Raw genomic sequence first — 27,524 nt, 5'->3', positions numbered from 1 at the left:
AACTTAATCATGCCTAGGTACAGACCACATTACAAACATAATCCAATACATAGTTTTGGAATTCATAACCATATCTAACTGCTACAATTAGGAGATACAAAATTTCTCCTCCTAAAATAAATTTCTACATATCAATAAACAAAAGTGTAGCAATGGAATAATTTCTGAACAATGGGAGATTCATATTTATATATTCAGCAAAAGGTTTCAGGAATGCCTACTCCGAGGCCACTGCAGCTGGTCATGATTTCCCGACTGGGTGTTCTTAGGAGCTAAAGTTAAAGGAAGCCCATTCCAATTGTGTGGCTCCAGCCCCATCACAGATTATCTCCTGGGAATTACAAACGGAAAGGATATTCTCTCTTGTTACACCCACAAGTAAAAGCCAAGGACAAATTAAACTGCACTCATGATAATAAGCTCACTGCTCAAATTGGAGAGAAATAGACCTTTATTGTGCACAGTTTCTTGGAAGAATTGGAACAAAATACTTAGAGAAATATAGAGAAACAATGGCTTTAGTCAGATCATGTTATTTTCAGAACCCTTTCCCATTCTGCTGTCCTTTCCTATCATGGAGCCCCTTCCTACTTCAGAGCAAAATTTACTTTTCATTCCAAAATGTACTTTCATAAGAGACCTGGTAATCACCATTTTGTGAATCAAAGTCACTGTGTTGATTGTCCCCCAGTGCTTGCCCCTTTATCTTTGGCTCTAACTCAACTTAACAAATTCTTACTGCAGGTCTAATACGCAAGCTATTCTCTAGCTGTTTGTGCTGGAATAAAAGGCTTCATTTTCTTATGAAAGGATTTCAAGCATCGGTGAGCAGATAGCAAAAAGTTTTTGTCCTCTGGGTAACATTTCTCTGTATCCTTTAGCTGACCTTTGTTGTTGGGACTGCAAAACCATCAAACTCTTCCACTCTTTAGATTGTGAAATCTAATTCTCTCCCAAATCTAGGGTCTTAGGGAACTCGGGGCTCAGGGGTTACTATAACTGGATTTCTAGTTTATTCCCCTTTCCTTATGATAGAGTTCCTGAATTATTCCCTTCAGTCTGAATTCCCTATCTGATATCCCAGTTCTTCTGAGATAGAACTCTTAGACCAAAGCAAACTAATATTTGCTAAATACCTCTTTTTATTTGCCAAGCGCATTAAATACTAATCCTGGCAACTACAAAGTTAGCATCTTTCACATTTTAGAAATGAGGGGCCTGAGGCTCAGAGAGGTTTAGAAATTAATTCAAGGTTAGACTAGTAGGTGGCAGAAAATTCACAATTAAGCTTCACATGTCTGGCTCCCAAGCAGTACTCTTTCCATCAGAGAGGTGACTCTTAAAGGGGGGAAGGGGGAGGGGAGAGGGGGCGGAGGGGGACTGCGGGGACGAGGATTTTGCTCCCCAGGGGACTTTTGGCAATACGTAGAGACATTTTGATTGTCACAACTGAGGGGGGGGTGGTGATCCTGGCATCTAGTGGGTAGAGGCCAGCGATGCTGCAGAACATCCTACAATGCTCAGGACAGGCCCTTCTCAACGAGAAATTAACCAGCCATCCCCAGATATCACTAGTAATCGTTTCGCTGTTGAGAACCCCAACTCACAGAATGCTCACTGCCCTACTGATTTTATTTCAAGTATTCAAATGTAACCACCTCAAAATTAAATAAATTGTAGAAAGCCATGAATAAACTAACGCCTTATTCACGCTGGTTTCTTCTATTATAAAAGAAAATGGATTTGGTCCTTAAGAGAGATTGGGCAGGCCGGTTGGAGGATGAAAAGGCCCAGTAAGCAGCAAGCAGAATAAACTGATTTTTGAGGTTAAGAATGAAGATGTAAATATGTAGATGTTTTGCATCTCCAGGTTTTCATTAATCTAAACGTTCACGGACTGCTCGCAATTTAATTCTTTGGAGCTGGTTAAATGTTTCCGTGACCTCAACCAACATTTGCTTCTGAATTTTTCCGGAACCCAGAGGACGTGGACGCCAGGTGAGACCACCTCTCTCGCCACCCTTCCCGCAGGGACAGGAACTGCCAGGTGCTGGCAATGCGGCTTCTGGCAGGACGCCGCTCCGTGGACGACCGGCAGGCTTCCAGAGCGACAGACCGGCAGTGGGGACCTCTCCCCGCCCGGGCCCTCCAGCCCCATCTGCTCAGCCCCTCCCTCAGAGAGCACCCCCCCGGGGGCGGGGCTGCGGGAGCGCGCGCCGTCCTGCGCCGTGACGTCACAATCCCGACGCCGTGGAACCGGCGCTTAGCAACCCGCGAAGTGACTGTCTCTAGGCCGCTGCCGCCCCCGCCGGCTCCTCCTTTCCCATCCTCCGCTGCCGGCGAGGGTGGCGCTGACTGGGAGTCCGGAGCTGGGCCGGGCCCAGGGAAGGACCGACGGGGACTCTTCGTGTCCCCACGGCGGCTGCAAGAGGATCTAAGAGCATGGATGGCAGCCGGAGAGGTAAAGGGCAGCCCTCGCGGGCCACCGTCGCCTCCCGCCGACGCGCGCTCGCGGCCTCAGCTCGGCGGTGCGGGTCCCGGCCGCGCGGGCTGCGCCGCCCTCTGCGTAGGCGCTAGTGTGGACCCGAGTATTGCCCCGAGCTTCCCAGGCCTGCGCGCCTAGAAGGGGCCCTGTTTCCCGGGATCGCAGGAGGCCTGCCCCCGTGAACTCGGGTGCGTGCAGTCTTTATTGCTTCCACAGCTCCGAGGCGGAGGAATCAAGCACGGTCTTTGAAGGCACCCATTGGAGCCCAGAATCAAGTCCCGGTATTCACCACAGAGGCGATCCTCCGTGGTATACACTCTCTCTTAATCTTGAAGATTAAGTGCGGAGAGTTAGTACAAAAAACAAAACCAAAAAAAAACAGAACTCCTGGTACATTGTAAATCCTTAGTAAATACAAAATCTCCTGCGCTGAAACTACCTCCCTGCAAACTATTGGCTAACCCAGGACTTGCTTCTCTCACTTTTAAGTCACTTTTGAGTAACTCCCTAGAACTCATGTTAAAATGCAGGGTAGGATCCAGTAGGTCGGGGGGAGCGGGGGCTGCGATTCTACTTGCCTAATAAAACTTCCAGGTGATGGCCAGTGTTGCTGGTGTGCACACTACATTTTTAGAAGCGAAGGAGCATACCTGTTCTGCACATGTGGGTCAAGTAACATCATGGTGGAATGGTTGGGGCCATATTAGAAATTCTTCGGGTTGGCCCACTCCAAATAGTTTGCCTCTTCACGCTGTCCTACCCAGTTGCATTCTTTTCTCAAGCCTAGCAAGGTGATCTCCAGAACCCCCACCAGAGTGGGGTGCCTTTAAACCAAGTTGCTAGATGGTTTCTTAAAGTAAGTCTTAACTTTGAATGTAGTGTGGTTTTATTATGTAATCGTTCATCAAAATTAGTGCCATGAAGTGTGCTGGGCTGGTACTCCCAGGGGACTGTAGCAGGGACTCAGTGTAAGAGATAATCTTTTCACTGAGTCCTTAGTCTTCCTGCCTTTTTTGGTTGCTGGAGTTTTAGTGTGGAAGTACTAAGAGATGCCCCAATGAACTTCCTGGATTCCATGCAGCCCTCCTTGCCTCATTGTTTATCAGCAATCCAATTTCCTCTTGGTAATAGGGAGCGATTTTCCAGCCACTAGATTAACTCCCCCGTCCCCTTTATTTCCACATTGGTTCAGTGGTTTAAGGTACCCATAATGACCAGGAGGCCGCCTCCTCTTCCAATTCAATAGAACCATTGTTATGGTTAAAGAACACCCCGACTCCCACACTTTAGAGCAGGGATTCTTAACCTTTTTTGTTTTATGCACCCCTTTGACAGTCAGGTTTGAAAACCACGGACCTCTTACAAAGTCCACACTATACTGTGTATTATTTAATAAATGTATCACACCTGCACCAACACATCCCCACAAGAATAATGTTCTATTGAATTTTCAATTCAAGCTCATGGTCCTCCCGAAATCTTTCCATAGATCCCCCTCGTTAAAAACCCCTGCTTTAGAGATTAAGATTTCCAAACCAGCAGAGCTCAAAGTTGCTGGGACAGGATGGAAAAATTCTGCAGGTGGGTAATTAGGTTTAATGAGAGGAGCTACTGCCACTTCCACTGCTTGATTCTTGGACCTGGCTCTGGGGAAGGCAGAGCATAGAATGGTCTCTAAGTCAAAGCTTAAGTTATATCTTGTGAGATAGAACCCCAGTCTTTCAGGGTGTTGTCTCTCTTTTGGTGCGGTAACTGAGTCTTCAGTAAACTTCAGTGAGGCCATTGCTTCTGGGAGATGGAGTTATATGGTAAGATCAGTTGATTCATGGGCGTGAGCTCATTGTTGCATTCCCTTTGCTGTGAAATGAGTTTCTTGCTCAGATGAAATATTGTGTCATAACAGTGGATACAGTATTCTGTGAGTCTGCACGTAATGGTGCTGGCAAAAGCATTTTAAGCAAGGAAGTCAAATCCATATACAGATTTATAGACTACCATTCCAGTAAGGACAGACCTTTGCTCCAGCTGTGATGAAAGAGCTCCAGTGTAATCAGTTTACCATGAAGTGGTAGGCTGGTACTCCCAGGGGACCATAGCAGGGACTCAGTGTTGGTCTCTGCTATTAGCAAATTAGACGTTTGGCAGTAGCAATAGCCAGATCAGCTTTGGTGTAAGGGGAAGTCCATGTTGTCAAGCCCAAGCCATAGGCTCCATCCCTCCCACCATGGCCACTCAGACCCCTTGAGCAAGTACTGGGTGTTGGGGACAGGCTGACTGACGTCCACAGAGCCTGTCAGTTGTCCATCTAATTGTTAAGAGTTTTCCCTGCATTGGATGCCCTTTTGTAGGCATTTACATGGAATTCAAATATCTTAATAGCGTCCCCCTTTTCTGAGACCCACATTTCTCTTCCCCAAGTTTCCTTGTCACCAATCTTCTGTCCTGCTCATTCCAAGTTCCTGACATCCAGCCAAACCATTAGCAGTTGCTCATGAATCAGTACAGATCTGTACTTCTGGCCATCTCTTAAGCTGTGACAAGCTGGATAACTAAATGTACTTCTTGAAATTCTGCCCACTGGGAGGATTTTCTTCAGATGCCATTCTGAATGGGGTTGTAGTGCTGCAACTGTGCCTTTTCAGGTAGCACCAGCATATTGTGCAGATCATTTGTAAACCAGGCTTGAGTTTTTTCTTCTTCAATTAGTTTGTTGTAAGGAACATCTCAGAAGGTCCAGGCATGGATTGAGGGAGAGGAGGCAAATGCAAAAGGAGTTGGTGTCAAAGGAGTCTGAGCTCTCTGCTCATACAACTTGTCCTTTCCCAGCCTGCCCAAGCTCATGCTCATATACCACTTCCATTTGTTAATAGATTGCTGCTGCACACACCAGCATTATGGCTAAATGGGTGAGACAACATCCAGTTCATAACAGGAAGCTCAGGTGCATGGCCACCTGATGTCTTATGGTCAGGCATTTAGTCTCTACCAAGGCCCATTCTGCTGACCCGCCCTGCAACAACCAAAAGCAGCAAGAGAATCCCTTCATCCTGCAGTGTTCCTCCAGCGCCTCCTACTGAGAAAGCTTAACCTTGTGCTGACTGTAAAGGATTGATGCTTAAAGGAATTTTGTCCATTATTGGAGAGCATGTGCTTAAAAGTGAAGTTTGGAGGAACAGGTGTAGCTCAGTGGTTGAGCACCTGCTTCCCATATACAAGGTCCCAGGTTCAATCTCTAATACCTCCTAAACAAAGTCAATTTGGGAAGAAAATAAATAGATAACTGGCAAATTCTTGTACTAACTTTTTCAAACAAATTTAAATCACACAGACATATTGGTAGTTCACTTTCAAGGAATGAATTATTTGTAAGGTGACATTTATGTGTAGGAATGTTAGAAACTGATGAGTGTAAGCCTTCAGCGGAAATTCTCAAAGAAACCCTAGCCATCAGCTCACACCTGCATTCCCTTGTTAACCACCATCTTATGCTAAAAAGAAACTGAATAGGTGTAGAGCAAATCTTAACTTACAGCTACCACGCAAAGATAAATGGAGGGCGGGGCAGGAAGAAATTTGTTCTATCCAATACAGTATCACTAGGATGCAGTTCTTCTGTCATTCTATCTGACTTCGTGCTCTCTAATTTTTCTGTATGTCCCTATTTTTCCTTTATTCTGTGAACTATCATCAAATACTCATACAATGAAGGGAATAAATGGTATATTGAGGTATCTTAGTCTGTTCTGTATGATATAGTAGCTTAGAGTGTGGTTAAAGTACCAAGTGATTTATATTGGTCAGGATAGCATAATTAATTGTTAAGAACCAGACTGCCCGAGTTCAGATGTCATATCTGTCACATCATAATTGTGTAACCTTGGGCAAATTACATGCTTCACCTCTTTGTACTTCATCTATCCTCATTTATAAAGTGGGGATAATGATAGTACCTATTTCACATGATTGTTGTAAGGAATAAATGAGTTTATTCTATCAATGTGCTTAGAACAGTGCCTGGCAAAGTTAACACTCAATTAGCATTTGGGCTACAAATGAAGAAACCAACTCAACTGGCTTAAGCTACAGGGATTTTTTTTTGACTCATGTAAAGAAAAGTCCTAGTGGGTAAAGGTTTAGACGCAATGGGATCCAGATGCTCAAACGAGGTTACCAAGAATTTCCATCTTGCTTCCACTTTCCCCTCTGCTGGCTTTATTCTCAGACCAGTTCACCCTGCATGGTACAAGGTTGCTATCAGCAGTGCCAGGTTTACTTACATCCTATACTGGGCTTAGCAAACCCAGTGGAAAGAATGTATCCTCCCCTAGTAGTTCCAGTAAAAGTCCTGGGGTTGTGTCACATTGGCCAGTGTCACATCTCACTGGGTCGCATGTTTATTCATTATCCAGCTAATATGGCTGGCCAGATTTTATTATAGTGCCCACCTCTAAACAATGAGATCAGCTCTATTACTGCTGTTAACAGATAAAGAGACATTGGATTCTGGACAGGTAAAAAGTCAAGACCCCACCCTGCCAGGGAAATAAGGTTTGCATGGCAGTTTGTTGGTTATTTTGTTTTTTTCATGTTGAGGACTTAGACCCCCCTCTTTTCCTGGTAGAAACTATGTTCATTTCATGAGTATCTTTAGCATTGACTTAGATAGCATCACCTTTACTTCTCTTGTCCTAAAAAAGTTGATTTTTTTTTCCTTCTGAGCTGTGATGTAGTTAAGACTTCCTGGATATTCTAATTTCAAATTGTTTTTCTATTTTAGTCTGTTCTAACAGGCTTTGGTCTCTGGCCCTAGAGTTTGGTTCTGTTATCTTGAGAACATCTTTTCTGTTTTCAGTCATCCATATATCTTCTGGACTTTGTATATGCCCTTCCCACACCATTATATCCTATAACAGCCCACTTGGCAGCCAAATTGTTCGTTTTACCATCTTAAAATAATTCTGCCTAGGGATCCTTTATATTTTGCATGTTAAATTCCATATGATTCTTTAACTCAGCTTTCCTTTTTTGGAGGGTACCCCTAAATACACAATCACTTTTGAGAGAGAGAACTTATTTTGTGATGAGCTGTACATCTAATTTCAAGGCAGCCCAGGAAGTCTGAATGATGAGATGCTGCTTGTAGAGAGGAGTAGTGAGTTTTCCATTATCAGAGGTACTTGTAAGTATAGGATTTTGATAGGCTCCAAGCACAAGGGTGGGCTAGATGAACCTTAGGGCCTAATTTATTCATTAAATTCTTATTCTTATTTATTAGAAATATAGCAATATATTCTATAATTTATAATTTACTCAATTACCTTCTTGAAAGGAGTACCTTATTAAAATTAGTTTTAAGTTCAGACAGGCCTGTTATTGACTGAATTAGTTAATCCATATGTTCTCAAAATCAATTAAAAATCGTGAAGGTCAGTGATATACAGAAGAGTTAGTCTATGTCAAATAGTATAAACAATGTATTTATCATTTTATCCAGTGAAATTAAAGTCTCAAAGTACAACTACTTTGAAAATAACCTATTTTCTTAAAAGAGAAAACCTTTTGCCTATGGCTACAGAATTTTTGCTAACTGATATAGATGTATCATTGCTGGTTAGTAATACAATTGAATTAAATTTTGTTTCAACAAATCAATTTTATTGATACATATTAATAAAGCATAAATCCATCTAAAATGTGTAATCAGTGGTCTTTGATATAATCATATAGTTTGCATTCATCACTTCAATCATTTTTAGAGAATTTTCATTATTACAATAATAATAAAACAAAAAACAGACTGAAAAAAACCTCATAACCTCTCCATCTCTATTCTTCCCACCCTACATAGCTGCTATTCTGTTTCTATCTAAATATTCTGTTTCTGTTTAAATAACTCTGGTAGTTAAATGAAAGATAAATTTATTTTTTGAATGTTCAATGTTGTCTTTGTGAAAATTGTTTCATTTATTCTAACAATTTTTGTTTTTTCTGAAAAGTCAGAGCAACATCTGTCCTTCCCAGATATGGTCCACCAAGTCCATTTAAAGGACACTTGAGCACCAAAAGTAATGGTAAGTGAGTTGCTGGTTTTAACAGGTTCTCTTGTCAAAAAGATTGACTCAGTGTCTGTTTCCTTCATTTACACATTAAAGGACATGATGAAAATGTTATGGCATTTAATGACTATTTGAACTTGAGATTTCATGAGTGAATAATGTAAATGTTAGAATAACTTTAAATCTTGTAGGGATTTTTGAGATTAAGGAATTTGAGTCCATCATTTCAAACAATTATTGTACCATTGGATATGGACCTGGCTGCCTCTTGCTCCCTGCTGCAGCTCTAGCCCAGCTCTACTCTTTGCTGGCAGACCACCTTAGCTTAAAGCATACCGTCCTTCTTAAAATAATGACTGGCAGATGTTAAAGAAAAGCACACTGAGAAGGAAAAAGAGCACCTGCGTAAAGCATTTTATATCAGGAGGATATACTTAGGTACCTCTCTCTCTAATTAGATTGCTAGGACCTATGAAAGGAAAGCCTATTGTGTATTTTCTGTGATATGTGGTGTTTTTTGTTTTAAAGCCTTCAAAGTAAAATTTTAATGTTGTGAATTTAAAATATATTTTTATAGTTGTAGTTTAAAAATTATAAGTCTGTGGGTTTTAGGCAAAATAATTGACAGTCTTGTTTTCTGTATTTACATGAAAAAAATCTTTGTTCTTTGCACCCAAATATGAAAGAAGGGGATCACTTTTTTCAGTTATTTCACTTATTTCTATGTAATAAAGTATATGCACACATAGAGCTAGAGGTATAAGCTTTCCTTTGAAAATTAATTTTTAATTAAAATTTTAACTTAGATTTAAAATATACATACATAACAAAAGCATATGAACAATAATAGGTGAAGTTTGCTAACACATTTTTAAAAGAATTAGTGTTAAGAGGTGGTATAGGCATAGTGGTTATAATCATGAGGCTGCCTTGGAAGCCATCCAAACTGCCTCATTTATCAGCCGGGTTACCTTGAAGACCTTATATCTCTGTGTCTCAGTTTCCACTTTAATTAAATGATGATAGTATCGTCTAATGAGTTTGTACATGCGAAGAGCTTGGAACAATGAATGACAAATAATAATCATTCAATAAATGTTTTTAGTAGCAGTAGTAGTAATATAGTAGTAGTAGTAGCAGTATCAAACTCATTGTTATTGCATATGCGTATGTTATGCATAGAATTTCCATGGAAGGATGCATTTTTTTAAAGTATCAGTATACTTCTAGGAGGGGAGACTAAGAATCAAGGTCCTCTATATACCATTTTAGGTATTTATTTTTTAAAGCCACATGAACATATTCTCTAAAACTGTTTTTAATGTTTAAAAAAGTTATCCCTATATTTACATTTTATACTTGTATAGAAGTACTTAATTATTTCTAAGATTTCTTTTAAATACTTTGGATAGAGGGTCAAAGAGTTCAGTGTTATGGAATCTCCATGTGATTGTACTTGTTTTAAGGTAATCCTAGTACCTTTAAAAAATGCCACTTACCTGGCAGGGGAGATACCATGATCACAGTGGTAGTTTTCCCAGGACAAGGCTGATCCATTGCACTGGAGATCTGCTGACCCATGCAATTTCCCCACGTGTGGGAAACTCGACTGCATAATTTGTGTTGGTGGGGGGTTGCATTCACCCTTTTCCTGACAAAAAAATTTAACAACTGAATTTTTTAAAATGTCATAATCTTATTTCTAGAAGATCTTATTTTCAGGTATAAAGTTAGAAATTTGCCTTTCAGAATATCCCAAACTCAGCAGATTGTGCAGATACTAACAATGGTAACCTAATTTTGTAAACAAACAAGTAAGTGGCTAAAGATTTTTGCTTATGAGATTGAGAACTGTCAATAAATAGTTTTGTAAATGTAAAGAAAAAGTATATTTTAGAGTCTCTTCCCCAAACTCTCAGGCCTGTAAAATTTATTCTTGGAAAGGTTTGAACCCAAGGTTGTTAGAAGTTGTAAGTGCAAGATTAAGGTTGAGACTATTGAGCATCACAAAGCCGTAATGTCGTATCTCTGTGGTTGAATTTCAAAGCATTTTTTAAGACTGAACTCAATAACCAGTAACCTGTTTATCTCTTGATGATTTTCATTTTAGTTTTAAATATATAATGATTAAATATGTTTTAATTTTTAGCTTTTTGCACTGACTCTTCCTCTCTCAGACTAAGCACTCTCCACCTGGTCAAGAATCACATGGCTGTTCACTATAATAAAATCCTTTCAGCCAAAGGTAAAAATGTACAAATGTGAAATTTCTGTACCCAATTTTAACCCCCAGCTTCACTTGTCATTAGGATAAATTTGTAGCAAAAAATGCATATCATATGTACAAAAATTTGCATTGGTGTAATGAAATATCAGTGTGATTAACTACTGACTAACTTTATATACATTGCAAATTCAGAATACCATTTTTGTTAACTATGTTTAGAATCTATATAATGCTTTTGTTATTTTATATCTTTGTTTTTCCTAATGTTATGTTGTTGTTAGATGTTTATTTTAATATAACCAACATCTGAAAATCTGCTCTTTTATTTTCAAATACAGTAAAGAAGTTACCATATTAGATGCTATATTTTTTCTTAATTTTTTGGTCAGTTTTATTGAGTTATAACTTTACATACAATAAAATGTACCAATTTTAAGCATACAGTTAAATGTTTAGACAAATGGATCACCACCATGATGCTATAAAACAGGGGCGACCTAACTTCAGCTCACAAGCTATATCTTCTTGTCACCTGTTTTTGTACAGCTCATGACCTAAAAATGTTTTTATATTTTTAAATGATTGGAAAAACATAAAAATAAAAATATTTTGTAATGTGTGAAAAATGATATGAAATTCAAATTTCATTGTCCCTAAATAAAATTCTTCTGGATCATAGCCATGGTAACTTGTTTACATATTGTCTACGCTGCTTTTTTACTAAAAGGCAGAGCTAACTGGTTGTAACAGGGACCTTATCACCTTGCAAAGTCTAAAGCATTTACTCTGACTTTTGACAGAAAAAAGTTTGCTGACCCCTCATATAGAATATTTCCATCTTCCCACAAAGTTCTCTCTACTCCATTGTAGTCAGTTTCCTCCCTCCAACCTTTAGCCACCACTGATGTGCTTTCCATCACTATAGATAAGCCTTTTCTAGAATTTCATATGAGTAGAATCATGCCATTGGTATCCTTTTGGGTCTTGCATCTTTCAATTAGCATAATGTTTTTGAAATTAATCTATGTTGTGTATATCAATATTTGTTCCACGTTATTGCTGAGTAGTATTCCATTTTAATGTAAACACCACAATTAGTTTATTGATTCAACAGTTGGTAGGAGTTTGTATTGTTTTCACTCACTTTTTGCTATTTTGAATAAAGCTGCCTTGAACATTCATGTACAATTTTTTTTTTGTTAGAGAAGTTGTGCGTTTATTAATGAAAGCATTTCTATATGTACTATTAACTGTAGTGCATGGCTTAACTTAGGGTTTACTGTGTTTTACAGTTCTATGGATTTTTTTAAAATTTTAATTCTAATAATATAAATACAGCCTAAAATTTCTCCTTTAATCACATTCAGATATATAATTCAATGCTGTTAATTATGTTCACAATGTTCTACCATCACCACCATCCATTATCAAAACTATTCCATTATCCCAAATAAAAACTGTGTACATTTTAAGCCTTAATTTCCTATTGCCTGCCCCACCCTCTACCCTGGTAGCCTATATTCTAGACTATGACTCTGAGTTTGCTAATTCTAATATTAGTGAGATCATGCAATATTTGTTCTTTGATGCCTGGGTTATTTCACTCAACATGATGTCTTCAAGGTTCATCCACGTTATCATACGTATGAGGACGTCATTCCTTTTACAGCTGCATAATGGTGTGTATATACCACATTTTATTTATCTATTCATTGGTTGATGGACTTTTGGGTTGTTTTCATCTTTTGGCAATTGTGAATAATGCCACTGTAAGCATCTGTGCAAATATCTGTTCAAGTCCCTGTTTTTCAATACTTGGGATATAAATCTAGAAGTTGGATTGCTGAGTCATGTGGTGATTCTATTCTTAACTTTCTCAGGAATTCCCAAACTGTTTACCACAGTGGCTGCACATTTTAATTCCCACCAGCAATGAATGAGTATTCCTGTTTCTACACATCCTCTCCAATACTTGTAATTTTCCATTTTTTAAATAGTAGCTTTCTAGTGGGTGTGAAATGGTATCTCATGGTTTTGATTTGTATCTCCCCATAGATAGTGATGTTGACAATCTTTTCACGTGCTTTCTGGCCATTCATATATCTTATTTGGAGAAATGTCTGTTAAGGTCTTTTGCCCATTTATTGATTGAGTTGTTTGTCTTTTATTGTTGAGTTGAAGGATTTATTTAAATATTCTAGATATTAAAACCTTATTGGATATGTGGTTTCCAAATATTTTCCTTCATTGTGTAGGTTGTCATTTTACTTTTTTTTCTTTATGATTTATTTATTTCTCTCCCCTCTCCCCCGCACCCCCAGTTGTCTGTTCTCTCTGTCTATTTGCTGTGTCTTCTTTGTCTGCTTCTGTTGTTGTCAGCGGCACGGGAATCTGTGTTTCTTTTTGTTGAGTCATCTTGTTGTGTCAGCTCTCCGTGTGTGCAGCACCATTCCTGGGCAGGCTGCACTTTCTTTCGCGCTGGGCAGCTTTCCTTACGGGGCACACTCCTTGCGCATGAGGCTCCCCTATGCGGGGGACACCCCCTGCGTGGCACGGCACTCCTTGCGCACATCAGCACTGCGCATGGGCCAGCTCCACACGGGTCAAGGAGGCCCGGGGTTTGAACCATGGACCTCCCATGTGATAGATGGATGCCCTAACCACTGGACCAAGTCTGCCGCCTCATTTTTCTTTCATTATAAAGTTCTTTGATGCACAAAAGCTTTTAATTTTTATGAGATCCCATTTATCTATTTTTTTTTCTTGGGCTTGGATATAAAGTCTGAGAAACTATTGCCTAACACAGGAACCTGAAGATGTTTCCTTATGCTTTCTTCTGGGAGTTCTATACTTGTGGCTCTTATATTTAGGTCTTTGATTCATTTTGAGTTGATTTTTCTCCCTTTGTTATTGGTTTCTGTCTTCATCAGAGAAGATACATTGTATGATTTCAGTATTGTAAATTTATTGAGAATTGTTTTGTGACCTAACATATGGTCTGTCTTGAAGAATGACCCATGTGTCCATGAGAAGATTGTATATTTTGTTGTTACTGGGTGAAGTGTTCTACATATATCTGTTAGGTCTAGTTGACTTAGAATATTGTTCAAGTCTTCTATTTCCTTATTGATCTTCTGTCTTGATGTTCTATCCATTATTGAGAATGATGTATTAAATTCTCCTACTATTAATATATAATCTTATTTCTGCCTTCAAATCTGTCGATATTTGCTTCATATATTTTGGGGCTCTCCTATATATGTATATATAAATATATATATTTATGTGTATTTATGATTGTTATATCTTGTTGAATTGACCCCTTCATCAGTATATAATGATCAGCTTTGTTCTTCATAACAGTTTTTGACCTAAGGTCTATTTTATCTGATATTAGTATCAGATATCCCTGCTCTCTTTGGGTTACTACTTGCATAGTATCTTTTTTTCCATCGTTTCATTCTCAACCTACTTATATCTTTTAAAGTGAATTTCTTGTAAATAGTATACAGTTGGGTCATAGTGTTTCATCCTTCTAATCTCTGCCTTTTGACTAGAGAGTTTAATCCATTTATATATATTTTTTTAACTGAGGCAGTCTTTTTTTTGTTTTTAGATTTATTTATTTATTTATTTCTCTCCCCTTTCCCCCCACCCCGGTTGTCTGTTCTCTTTGTCTATTTGCTGCGTCTTGTTTCTTTGTCTGCTTTTGTTGTTGTCAGCAGCACGGGAATCTGTGTTTCTTTTTGTTGAGTCATCCTGTGTCAGCTCTCTGTGTGGGTGGCGCCATTCTTAGGTAGGCTGCACTTTCTTTTGCGCTGGGTGGCTCTCCTTACAGGGCGCACTCCTTGCACATGGGGCTCCCCTACACAGGGGACACCGCTGCATGTCAGGGCACTCCTTGTGCGCATCAGCACTGTGCATGGGCCAGCTCCACATGGGTCACGGAGGCCCGGGGTTTGAACCACGGACCTCCCATGTGGTAGACGGACGCCCTAACCACTGGGCCAAGTCCGTTTCCATAATCCATTTATATTTAACGTCACTACTGATAATGCAGAAATTTCTTTTGCCATTTTGCTATATAGTCTCTGTAAGTCTTATGCCTTTTTGTCCCTCAATTATTCTATTAATGCCTACTTTCATAATTATTTGATTTTTTGAAATAGCCATTTCGAATCTCTTCTCATTTCTATCTGGATATATTTTTCATATATTTTCCTTGTGGTTACCATGGATTTAAAATTTAACATCCTAAATAAATACAATCATTTGATTTTATACCAACTTGACTTCAGTAACTATATATATATATACTGTCCATATACTCCTCCATCCACCCATCTCTTTTTGTACTTGTTAGAAATCATATCTTTGTATATTGTATGTTCAAAAAACTATAAACTGATCATTTCTTTTTATACATTTGCTTTTTAGCACCTGTAGGAAGTAAGAAGTGGAGTTAAATACCAAAAAATACAATAGTCCTTGCATTTATATATACCTAAATGGTTACATTTACTGGAGATATTTATACTACTTTGAACCACTGCTTAGTATCCTTTACTTTCATTCTGAAGAACTACTTTAGTATTGCTTGTAGGGCAAGTCTAGTGATAATGAAAGCAGTGATCAGCAGTCATCCCACGCCCCACATGGATCTTGGGGAAGTGAATTTTTATGTCTCATTCTGGCATCAGCAAGCTATACTAGAGGCCAAACTCCACTGCTGCCTCTTGTGAGAATGGGGAATGGGTGCCCATTTTAAAAAATAGATTGCTTATCTCATAGTACTGAGTTGTAAGTGTTCTTTATGTAATCTAGATACAAATCCTGTATTAGATACATGTTCTGCAGATGTTTTTTCTCAGTCTGTGACTTGCTTTTTCTTAACTTTTTCTTTTTTTAAGTTAAAATAACTTTAGGCTTACAGAAAAGTTGTAGAAATAGCACAGTTACTGTTAACCCTTTCCTTAGCTTCCCCTAATATAAACATCTTACGTAGCCATGGTACAGTTATCCAAACCAGGAAATTAATATTGATACTATACTATTAACATTACTTAAATTTCATCATTTTTTTGCCTAATGTTCTTTTTTAAAAAAGAGCTAAAGTTATTAAATTTTATGACATTTGTATTTTTGAAGTTTGTGTTTTTAAATAGTTGAAAATATCAAAAGAAAAATAATATTTGGTAACATGAATATCATGTAAAGTCAAGTTCAGTTTTTCAGGGCTTTCTTACAGTTTCTGCTTTTTGTATAAAGTTCAAGAGGTCTTTGCCTAATTGTAGGTCACTAAGAATTTTTTCTCCTGGAAGATTTATAGTTTTAGCTCTCACATTTAGGTTTGTAATCCATTTTGAGTTTTTCTTTGTTTGTTTATGATATAAGGGCCATTTTCTTGCCTGTCAATAGCCAAGTATTCCAGTACCATGTGTCAAAGAGATATCCTTTCCCAGTTGAATTGCCTTGACACCTTTTGAAAATTAGTTAACTATATGAATGGGTCTATTTCTGGACCTAAAGCCCATTGATTTATAAGTCTGTATTTATGCCAATACCATACTGTCTTAATTACTATAGAAATTAAGTGATTTCTGATATAAGGTAATTTAAGTCTTCCAGTTTTGCTCTTCATTTTGTCCCAAAATTGGTTTGGGACTCCAAATACAATTATGTTTAGGATTCATGGTACAGGGATGTTAGGTCAGTGATACTCTGTTCATTCATTTTTCAGTCTTTCTTTACCCTATTTCATTTTGAATAGTTTGTATTGCTATATTTTCATGTTCACTAATATTTTCTTCTGTAATACCTAGTGAGCTCTGTTAATCCAAACCAGCATACTTTTTAATCTCAGCTATTGTATTTTTCGTCTCTAGAACTATATTTGATATAAATCAAAACGAGAACACAAGACAAAAAACTGCAAGTTCTGGAACCTTATGTGATTTCCACATTTGGAAATAATTGTCATTTACAAATATTAGTAATATTATTAAACACCTGATTATTCTCTTTCAGCTGTGGTAGACTGCTCAGTTCCATTAAGCATGAGTACCAGCATCAAATGTAAGTAATTTTATGACCTGTTGCCTTTTAAGAAAACTTTCTCTCTCCTTTACATTATCCATAAATACAAGAAGTTTGTATTATATTTTAAGTTTATGAACTTAGAATCTAGCCATTTAAATTGCTTTGTGACTTGGGGTAAAAATGATTTAGTTTCTCTGGATCTCATTTTTCCTATATGTAAAAATGTGGTGATATTAAAAGGTTTATCATGGTTTAAGTTCTTGAATTCTGTGATTCTCACTGCCTTGCCTTGGTGTCAGGATTACTACATGGATTCACTAAAAATACCTTAATTGGCACTTTTCTCTAGGTAAATATTGTCTACCCCTTATATCTTAATACCCTAACTGATAAACATCATAGTTATATGTACCTAAAAAGTCATATTGACTCAAAATAGTATGGAATCTTGAAATATCTACCCTTTGACCCAATATTTCCATATTTTAGAAATCTTTACTAAGGAAATAATCAGCCTACAAAATTTTAAATCCTCTTTTAAAATTATCCCAAGAATACCATTTGAGGCCTTTGTAGTTTGAGTTCAATTCAGGAGATACATACTTTAAAAAATAGCCAAAAAGGTGTAATATGACACAAAATGTCAGTGTAGGAGGCTATAGGGTCGGTCCTACCACCAAAGCAACCATTGGGGTGAAAAGAATGTTTGGAATCAACTATTTGCAATGATCTGACACTTACAACAACAAGGGGTATGCTTGGGGGAAAAGAGAGGTTGCTGATCTTCCATAAGTAAATGTCATGCACAAACCAGCCACCATTCTCCTTTCTTCACCCTGGAATTAGTATTCAAATATGTTAAACCAACTGTCTTAAATATGTGCAGTGAGCTAAAGCAAACCATGAGCCAAGAACTAAAGTAAATTAGGAAAAAATTACGTATAAACAGAATGATAACATCAAGAGATAGATTATAAAAAGAACCAAACAAATTTTGGAGTAGAAAAGTACAATAAAAAACAAAAATTACCCTAGAGGAATTCAGCGGCAGATTTAAACAGACAGAAGAAAGGATCAGCATAATGAAGATAAAATCATTGAAATTATCCAGTCTGAGAAGCAGAAAGTAAAAAGGATGAAGGAAAATAAACAGAGCCTGAGGTACTTATGAGACACCGTCAAGCACAAGCCTCCATAAAGTGTCTGTGTGCTGACATACATACGAGTCCCAGAGGGACTGCATGGCAGAAAGAATACTTGAAGAATAGTTTAAAAATTTCTAAATCTGTTGAAAGTCATGAATATACACATCCAAGAAGCTGAATGATGCGCTAGCAGGATAAACTCGTAAGAGCTTCACAGCATTGTATTGTACAGTATTGTAGTCAATTCGTCAAAACTAAAAAATTTTGAAAACGGCAAGTGAAAAGAGATTCATCACATAGAAAGGAATCCTTAATAAATTATTAACTTCCATCAGAAACCATGGAGGCCAGGAGGTAATGGGATGACATTTAAAGTCATGAAAGAAAGAAAAAAATCAACCAAGAATTCTTTATCTGGGAAAGCAATTCTTCCTTACCTAGAAATATGACATTTCTAGGTAAACCAAAGCCAAGGGAGTTCATTACCAGTAGACCTTCCCTATAAGAAATTCTAAAGGGAGAGCTTCAGGCTGAAATGAAAAGACACTGGATAGTAGCTTGGCTTCATAAGATGAAATAAAACACATTGTTAAAAATAAATACATAGGTAAATATAAAAGCCAATATTTATGGACTTTAGATTTGCAACTCCTGTTTTTTTTATGATTAAGACGCAAATGCATAAAATAGTAATTATAAATTTATGCTAATGAGCATACATGTATAAAGATAGAATTTGAGACATACAATATAAAGGGGGAGAATGGAAATTTATAGGAGCAGAGTATTTGCACTCTATTGAAACTAAGTTGATGTATTCAAAAGAGGTTGTTATTAGTATAAGTTATTAATTGTATTCCCACAGTAACCATTAAGAAAATAACTTAAATACAAAAAAGGAAAGAAGATATCAAAATGGTACACTATCAAAACTCAACTAAATACAAAAAAGGCAGTAATGGAAGACATTAAAAACAAAAATACATAACAGATACAGAAAGTAGCTCAATGGCAGAAGTAAATCCTTCCTTATCATTAATTACTTTAAATGTAAATTGATTAAACTTTTCCATAAAAAGTCAGGTTGACAGATTGAATGAAAAAGCATGATCCATCTATATGATTTCTACAAGAAAAAAAGGCACAAAGAGGTTGAACGTAAAATGATGGATGAGGGGAAGGGGAGTTGGGGAGATGCTTGGTGGGTGCAGAGATTCTATTTGAGATGATTTTAAAAGTTCTGGAAATGTTATACAACATTGTGAATATACTTAATGCCACTGAATTGTAGCTTGAAATGGTTAAATGGGAAAATTTGTGTTGCATATATGTTACCACAATTAAAAGTTTTTTTAAAAAATGGTAAAATTTAAGTTATGTATCTTTTCCTGCAATAAAAAAAACTTTTAAAAAGCTAAAGAAAATAATTATCATAGCCTATTGTTTTATTAGTTATCATTTAAAAATCAAAGTATAATATTATAAATTTGAAGTTCAGTGTTTTGTTAAATTACATGAATTTGTAATTTATAGTTTGAGAGAGGATTTCTACATTAAAAAATTAATAACACCAGGTAAGTATGAATGAAGGCATAATTAGGAAAATGCCCTTTGGGTGCAATTTAGGAAAGATCACAGAGCATAGGATTAATTGGACCCATCTCCTCTTCTTTATCTTCTTGGTGGAAAAGATAGGACTTAAGCAGCTACCAGCTGTCATTCAGTGAGCACAGTGTTTATCAAGTGTGGTAGATTGAATTATATACCCCAAGGAAGAACATGGTCTTATTCTTAATCCACATTCCTTGGGTGTAAAATCATTTATAAATAGTATCTTTGAATATGTTAAACTAAGTCAGACTCATTTGTAAATAGGGTCTTCTGAGATCCTATTTATATATGGCCCATATGAATCAGGGTGGTGGGCCTTATACATCTTGCTGGAGACCTTATATAGAGAAAGGCAAGGGGAGGGGAGCCAGAAGGCAAAAACTAGCCATAAGAAGAGCAGACACAAGGAAAGATCACCTTGTGATAGAGGCAGAGATACAAGCCAAGGACCCTGTTCTAGTTTGCTAGACTGCTGAAAGCAATATACCAGAAATGGGTTGATTTTCACAATGGAGATTTGAGGCTGTGAAAATCAAGGCATCATCAAGATGATACCTTCTTCCTTAAGACTGGCTGTTGGTGATCCTGGACTCTGTCACATGGCAAGGCACATAGTAGCATCTGCTGGTATCTCCCTTCTCTTTCAGGTTTTGTTTCTTCTAGCTTCTTGCTTCCATGACCTTCTTTCTCTTTGTCTGAATTTCATTCCCTTATAAAGGTAAGAGATTTAAGACCTACCCTGAATGAGGTGTGTCACATCTTAAGATCCTGCTCACCGGGAATGGATGTAGCTCAAGCAGTTGAGCACCCACCTCCCACACGGGAGGTCCTGGGTTCGGTTCCCAGTGCCTTCTAAAGAGAAAGAAAACAAAAAACAAAGAAACAAACAAAAATGAGCAGACAAAGGGAGCCAACTCTGAGGAGCTTGTGTGGCTCAGTGGTTGAGTGCCAGCCTCCCACATGTGAGGTCCTGGGTTTAATCCCTGGTCCTGGTACTTACAAAAAAAAATGATACTTACAATGGGTCCACACCCACAGGAATGGATTACACTACTTTTCTGACATCCATACAGCTTCAAAGTATCACAAATCCCAAGGATTTTGGCAAGCCAGCACCAGAATAGGCATGGTCTTGCTGACACTTTAATTTTGGACTTTTGGCCTCCAAAACCATGAACTGATAAATTCCTGTCAAGCCAACCAGAGTGTGGTGTTTATCAGAGCAGCCTGGTCAAATCAGACATAAGACCCTGTGTTTGGCACTTTGTATTCTGCCCCCTTCTGTGCCCATTATATGTTCAACAAACCCTGGTATAGATTCTTATATATTTTTTAAGGAATCTTGGGTTTCAAATAATTTTATAGGAGGAGTAAAGCATTCTAGGCAAGTGTAAAGACCAGTTTTGCCACAGCATACTGTTGATATGAGCAATTCATTTTACCTCTTACCCTCCTCTTTTGTAAAATGAAAGGTAAATAATCTCTAAGGTCCCTTCCAGATTTTGAGTATCTGTGCTGCTTTATATTTTATTCTTCTGTATCAGTAACTTTTTATTGCACAAGACAATGGTTTTTCAATATTTGGTTTTAAAAAAATAGAATCATTTGAATTAATTAGGTTTTCCCCACTTATCTTTAGGTCAGATAGTCCTCTTTATGTGTACCTTTAATTGGGAAAGCTTTTCTGAATTCTCCTACTGACATTAATTTCTTAATAAATATATAAAAAAGATTATCCTTTTTTTAGGTTGTGTAATAAAAAGCCTAAATATATGCATTAATCCTCTTACTCTGCCAGATTCTAGGATTTAATATCCAAATTCAACAGTTTATAAAATTATCAGGCATATTGCATAATATTTTCATAGTTCACCTTGAGTTCATTCATTTAAATAATTCAACAAATATTTATTGGGCACTTAACTATATGCTAAACATTGTTCTAAGGTGAACAAAGCAAAGTACCTGCTTTTATAGAGCTTACATTCTAGTTGGAGAAGACACATTTTCCTAGAAGCTGCAAGAAGCCAGGCTGTACTTTCCACATTTAGTTTGTAAATCTCCTCAGCTAAAGAACCAAGTGCATCACTTTCAGATTTTACCTTCCAACATCAGAACACAATTTTGCCAAGTTCTCTGCCACTTTGAAACAAATGTCACCTTTCTTCCAGTTTGCAATGACACATTCACTATTTTTTTTCAAAGGCCTCATCAGAAGTACCTTTGGCATCTATATTTCTACCAAGAGTCTCTTCAAAGCAATCTAGGCTTTTTCTGGTAATATCAAGCATCTCACAATTATTTCCACATCTATTCATTTGCCAATTTAAAAGCCTTTTTAGGGAAGTGAACTTGGCCCAGTGGATAGGGCATCCATCTACCACATGGGAGGTCCGTGGTTCAAACCCCGGGCCTCCTTGACCCACGCGCAGTGCTGATGCACACAAGGAGTGCCCTGCCATGCAGGGGTGCCCCCCATGTAGGGGAGCCCCAAGCTCAAGGAGTGCACTGTGTAAGGAGAGCCGCTCAGTGCGAAAGTATAGCCTGCCCAAGAATGGTGCCGCGCACACAGAGAGCTGACGCAGCAAGATGATACAACAAAAAGAAACACAGATTCCCATGCTGGTGACAACAGAAGTGGACAAAAAGAAGAACACACGGCAAATGGACACAGAGAACAGACAACTGGGGCGGGGGAGGCAGTGGGGGAAGGGGAGAGAAATAAATCTTTAAAAATAAATAATAAAAGCCTTTTTAACATTTTTGGTATTTGCAATAGCAACACTCCACTTTCCTGGTACTAAAATCTGCTTCTGAAAGCAATATACCAGAAATAGGTTGCCTTTTAAAATGGGGACTTACTAGCTTACAAGCCTACAGTTCTGAGGCCATGAAAATGTCCAAATCAGGGCATCAGCAGGCAATTCTCTCTTCTGAAGACAAGCTGCCAGAAATCCTGGACTCCTCTGTCACATGGCAAGGCAAATGGTAGCATCTCCTGGTCTCTCCTTTCACGTCTGGATTTCTTTGCTTTCACCTTCTCAATTCAATGTCTATTTCTCTCAGCTTCTATGGCTTTCTCTCTCTGAATTACATTCTCTTACAAAGGACTCCAGTAAAAGGATTAAGACCCACCCTGAAGTAACTTAATAAAAACACCCTTAACTGAAATAGCCTAATCAAAAGGTCCAACCTAAAATAGGTTTACACCCACAGGAATGGATGAGCTTTAAGAACATGATTTTTCTAGGGTATGTAACGGCTTCAAACTATAACAGATGAAGTTTAATTTACTGAAGTGGGAATAAAGTAAGAGATCTTAGAGGTGAGGGAGTGGGAAATGGTGAATCTGGAATTCAGTCCTGGTCATTTTAAATTTGAAATAAATGCCTATTAGAAATCCAAATGAAGATGCTGAGGAGGCATTTGGAGTACAAGTCTGGATTCAAGAGAGAGTTCCAAGAGGAGATAAAAATTGAGGAGTTGATATTATGTAGGTGGTATTTAAAGAGTTGCCCTCATTTTTTGTTTTAAAATTTAGACTTCACTCATGCTTATCCATCGTATTTTCTGTTTTCAGTCAGTTGAGGCAGTCCTTCTCTATATATTCTAAGAATTTCAAAGGTTGTAATCTTCAAACTACAATGTAGTTAACAATCATCATTGCTTTTTGTTTTGTAGAGCTGAAGTGTCTTGTAATTAATACACTAAAATAAAAAGTTTTATAGATACATTTAAAAAAAGAAATCATTGTTTGAGCCATCTCTGCTATTATAAGACATACTGCTGTCCTGTCATTGCAGACTACCAACTTGGTAATTTCAAGCATCATAGTATCTAATATCTAAACTAGAGTATTTTTAGATAATTAAAATTCCATACTCTACTACATTAGGTAGGCTTTACTTCTCAGCATAAATTTACATAGCATAAATTCACTTTTTCAATGTGAAAATTCAGTGATATTTATTAAATTTAAAGTTGTACAGCCATTACCACAAAAAAGTTTAGAACGTTTTCCTAATCCACCACCAAAAGATCCCTCATACCTAATTTTAGCTACCCCTTTTTCCTACCCCCACCTCTAGAAAACCACTAATCTAATTTCTGCCCCTATAGATTTGCCTTATCTAGACATTTCATGTAAATGGAATCATTTACGTGTGTTTTTTGTTTGTTTGTTTTGGGGTGTTGTTGTTGTTTTTGTATTAGATGTGTTTGTTTTCAAAGTTCATCCAGGTTGTAGTGTGCATTATTACTTCAGGGTTTTTTTCATTGCTAAATGGTATTCCATTGTATGGGCATATCACATTGTTTATCCTTTCTTCTGTTGATGAACATTTGGATTGTATCTTTATTTTGGCTTTAATGTATAGTAGTGCTATGAACATTTGCGTACAAGTCTTTGTGTGGAGGTGTGCTGTCATTTCTCTTGTGTATTAGTCAGCCAAAGGGGTGCAGATACAAAATACCAGAAATCTTTTGGCTCTTATAAAGGGTATTTATTTGAAGTAGAAGCTTACAATCACAAGGCCCTAAAGAGTCCAACTCAAGGTACCGTAAGAGGTACTTGGTTACCCAAAGTCATTGGCCACATGTTGGAGCAAGATGGCAGGCAATTTCTGTTTTTTTCCAGCCTTCTTTCTTCTGCGTAAGGCTCCATGGTGCCAGCTCCTTCCAATCTTCACTGTAGGCTGGCATAAGGCTCATGTCTCTCCCCAGGGCTTGTGTCTCTCTTTGGGGTTCATGTGTCCTCCCAGGGCTCATTTCTCTCTGGGCTCAGATGCAGCTGTAGGCTGTTAGGTTCATCTCTCTTGCATGGCCTCTGCTGTGTCTATGGAGCTGTCTCTGTTCCTCTGTGTTCTTCTTTGTGTGTTTACTTCCCGAGCTCCAGCTCAAAACTCAAAACTCCCTTTGCTGTAGCACAGTTCCTTTCATGGGCAGTGATTCAATGTCCTTCTGACATGGTCCAATCAAAGCCTTAATCATTATTTAATCAAGTAAAAGTGAAACCTCTGAATCCAGTCCAATCTATTGTGCCCAGAGGGACAGACCAGTTCACAAACATAATCCAATATTTATTTTTGGAATTCATAAGCAATAGCAAACTGCTACATCTTGTACATATTCCTAAATTTTCCAAAGTGACTACATTATTTTACATTCACACCTGCATTGTATAAGGGTTCCAATTTCTCCCCATCTCTGGCAACACTTGTTACTGTCTGTCTTTTTAATAATTGCCATTCTAGTAGATGTGAAGTGGAATCTCATTGTGGTTTCAATTTGCATTTCTTTTTTTCGTGTCATTATTGGCCATTCATATATCTTCTTTGGTGAATTGTCTATTCAGATCTTTTGGCCATTTTTTAAATTGGGTTTTTAACTTACTGAGTTATAAGAGTTACTTACATATTTTGGATACAAGTCCTTTATTGCACATATAATTTGCAAACATTTTACCCAGTCCTGTGACTTATCTTTTAATTTTCTTAAAGGTGTCTTTTGAAGCCTAAAAGTTTTTAATTTTGATAAAGTCCAAAGAATCCATTTTTTCTTATCACTTATACTTTTGGTATCATATCTAAGAAATCTTTGCCTACCCCAGTATCCTAAATATTTATTCCTATGTTATCTTCTGTATTTTAAATCTTAACATATAGGTCTGTGATCCATCTGGAATTGATTTTTGTGTATCATATGAGAAGGCTTTACTTTAAATGAATAGGTTACATAGACATTAATACAGGAAGAATATTTTTATAATGATGTCTGAGGACTACTATGCCATATTTTTTGTTTTTAGTTGCTTGTTTTACTTATGAGTAAGATAATCGACATACTTTAGAAATCTGTATTTAATTTACTCATAAACATTTCTGTCATCTGCTAAAATTTAGTTAATAGATTGATTATTTGAGGGATGAATAAGTTAAAAGTACTATTTCAGACTACATTTTATTTTATTTTATTTTTTTTTAAGATTTATTTATTTATTTAATTTCCCCCCCTCCCCTGGTTGTCTGTTCTTGGTGTCCATTTGCTGCGTCTTGTTTCTTTTGTCCGCTTCTGTTGTCATCAGCGGCATGGGAAGTGTGGGCGGCGCCATTCCTGGGCAGGCTGCACTTTCTTTTCACGCTGGGCGGCTTTCCTCACGGGCGCACTCCTTGCGCGTGGGGCTCCCGCACGCGGGGGACACCCTTGCGTGGCACGGCATTCCTTGCGCACATCAGCACTGCGCATGGCCAGCTGCACACGGGTCAAGGAGGCCCGGGGTTTGAACCGCGGACCTCCCATATGGTAGACGGACGCCCTAACCACTGGGCCAAAGTCTGTTTCCCTCAGACTACATTTTAAATGACAGACATTTGTTTTAGCATGCTTAACATTTTTCTTGATAATTATAATTGAAACCTTTAAACATACATATAAATTACCTTAGTTTTTTAAGCTTGTAGAAATTTTCAAAATCTGATTCAAATCAAGATGATTTGAAGCTTGAAATTGTTTTAGCCATTAATTTGGGATAGAAGGAAGTGGATGTGGCTCAAGCAATGGGGCTCCCCTCTACCATATGGGAGTTTCAGGGTTCAATTCTAGGGCCTCCTGGTGAAGGCAAGCTGGCTCACACAGTGAGCTGGCCCAAGCAGTGTGCTGGCCCATGCAGTAGTGCTGGCCCACGCAACAAGCTGGCCCGAGCAGAGAACTGGTGCAGCAAGATAATGCAACAAAACGAGATACAGAGGAGAGAAAATAAGAGATGCAGCAGGCCAGGGAACTGTGGTGGTACAAGAGATTGAGCACCAGGATCAGTTCCAGGTGCTTCCTAAAAAGAAGACAAGCAGACACAGAACAACACACAGCAAATGGACACAGAGAGCAAACAGTGGGTAGGGGTGAGAGATAAATAAATGAATAAATAAATCTTTTTAAGAAAAGATAGATTCCAATAAATATATATAAATAAAAATAAAGATTTTAATTTATTTGAATATACAAGCCATTTTACTTAAGGTCAGTCTTCTCTTTAACTGAAATTTGGCTAGCTTTCATTTCACCATTTTTAATCTTTTTACAATGAGCAGTCTTTAATAACAAGTCAGTGCCTTATTTAAAGCACACTAAATGGTGAAACCACTTTATTTGTATTTTCAAATTATTAGCAATTAAGAGAAGGAGAAGTCAATTTCTTTGATTGAATATAAGTTTTTAAAATTAATGTCATGGTTTTGAAAAAAAATGTTTTTATGCTAGATGATAGTACTGACAATAATATTTCAATTGGTGGAGAAATCTATAAACTAATTAAAACTCTGCCATTTGGAGAATCCAGAATCCCAAACAACATGGTTAAGCCTTTCTAACCTTTGTATCTGAATATCTGCTAGGAATTGCTTTCTTTAAAGCCCTTAGACTTGGCCAGTTTGTCATATCTTTTTCTGCTTAGTTAATCCATTTATAGTTTCTATAAATTAAGTATTTGTTATCTTAGCTTCTCTTTATCTTTATGGAAGGATGTATATAAATTTTTTATATATCAAAAAATGTACCCTTTATTAGTCTTCTAAGCCCAAAAAAATATTTTTTCTATTTTGTTCCATATTTTAAAAATTTGTTTTACCCCTTAGATGCAGACCAACAACGAAGACAGAAACTCAGAAAAGAATTAGCAAAATGTGAAAAGTTGAAATTAGCTAAAACTGCAATGCTGACCAATTCTAAAAATAATTCCAAGTCATTCTTAAACATCCTGCGAAAGGTAAGATTATATTTTTACTCTTTAAAAACAAATGTTACTAAGGTAGTTAATTAGGGATACAATCTGACTCTCTGTTCAGCTACAGACAGAAAAGCAAAGTTCTAAATTAAGATTTTAATATAGAAGGAATTTTACTTGGACCTGTCTTTTAATGTACCCTCCTCTCTTTCCTATGGGGAGTCCTCATTGGTCCCAGAGTACT

The 27,524-nt window shown here is 37.5% G+C and overlaps 1 protein-coding gene and 1 non-coding gene across 4 annotated transcripts in view; both read left to right on the top strand.

Moving 5' to 3' along the window:
• Positions 1 to 2,238: 2,238 nt before the first annotated feature.
• SPATA7 (spermatogenesis associated 7) overlaps positions 2,239 to 27,524 on the top strand; it is a 39,668-nt gene continuing 14,382 nt past the window's right edge. Inside the window, exons 1-6 of one of the 3 annotated variants that reach the window (XM_071213738.1) lie at positions 2,239 to 2,461; positions 8,482 to 8,556; positions 10,691 to 10,786; positions 12,392 to 12,447; positions 16,796 to 16,843; positions 27,192 to 27,322. In XM_071213738.1, the coding sequence (XP_071069839.1) occupies positions 12,414 to 12,447; positions 16,796 to 16,843; positions 27,192 to 27,322 (213 nt within the window). In that variant the 5' untranslated portion in view covers positions 2,239 to 2,461; positions 8,482 to 8,556; positions 10,691 to 10,786; positions 12,392 to 12,413. The remainder of the gene's footprint in view (positions 2,462 to 8,481; positions 8,557 to 10,690; positions 10,787 to 12,391; positions 12,448 to 16,795; positions 16,844 to 27,191; positions 27,323 to 27,524) is intronic. The other 2 variants (XM_058292679.1, XM_058292680.1) reach the window with 2 other exon arrangements.
• Positions 10,033 to 10,196, top strand: LOC111759860 (U1 spliceosomal RNA). The gene has a single exon (XR_002793719.2). It is a non-coding gene; the product is annotated as a U1 spliceosomal RNA (small nuclear RNA).

The sequence above is a fragment of the Dasypus novemcinctus genome, chromosome 3 (genome assembly GCF_030445035.2).
Source record: "Dasypus novemcinctus isolate mDasNov1 chromosome 3, mDasNov1.1.hap2, whole genome shotgun sequence".
Classification (NCBI taxonomy): Eukaryota; Metazoa; Chordata; class Mammalia; order Cingulata; family Dasypodidae; genus Dasypus; species Dasypus novemcinctus.
The sequence above is the reverse complement of the archived record's forward strand: the minus strand, read 5'-3'. Positions and strand labels throughout refer to the sequence as shown.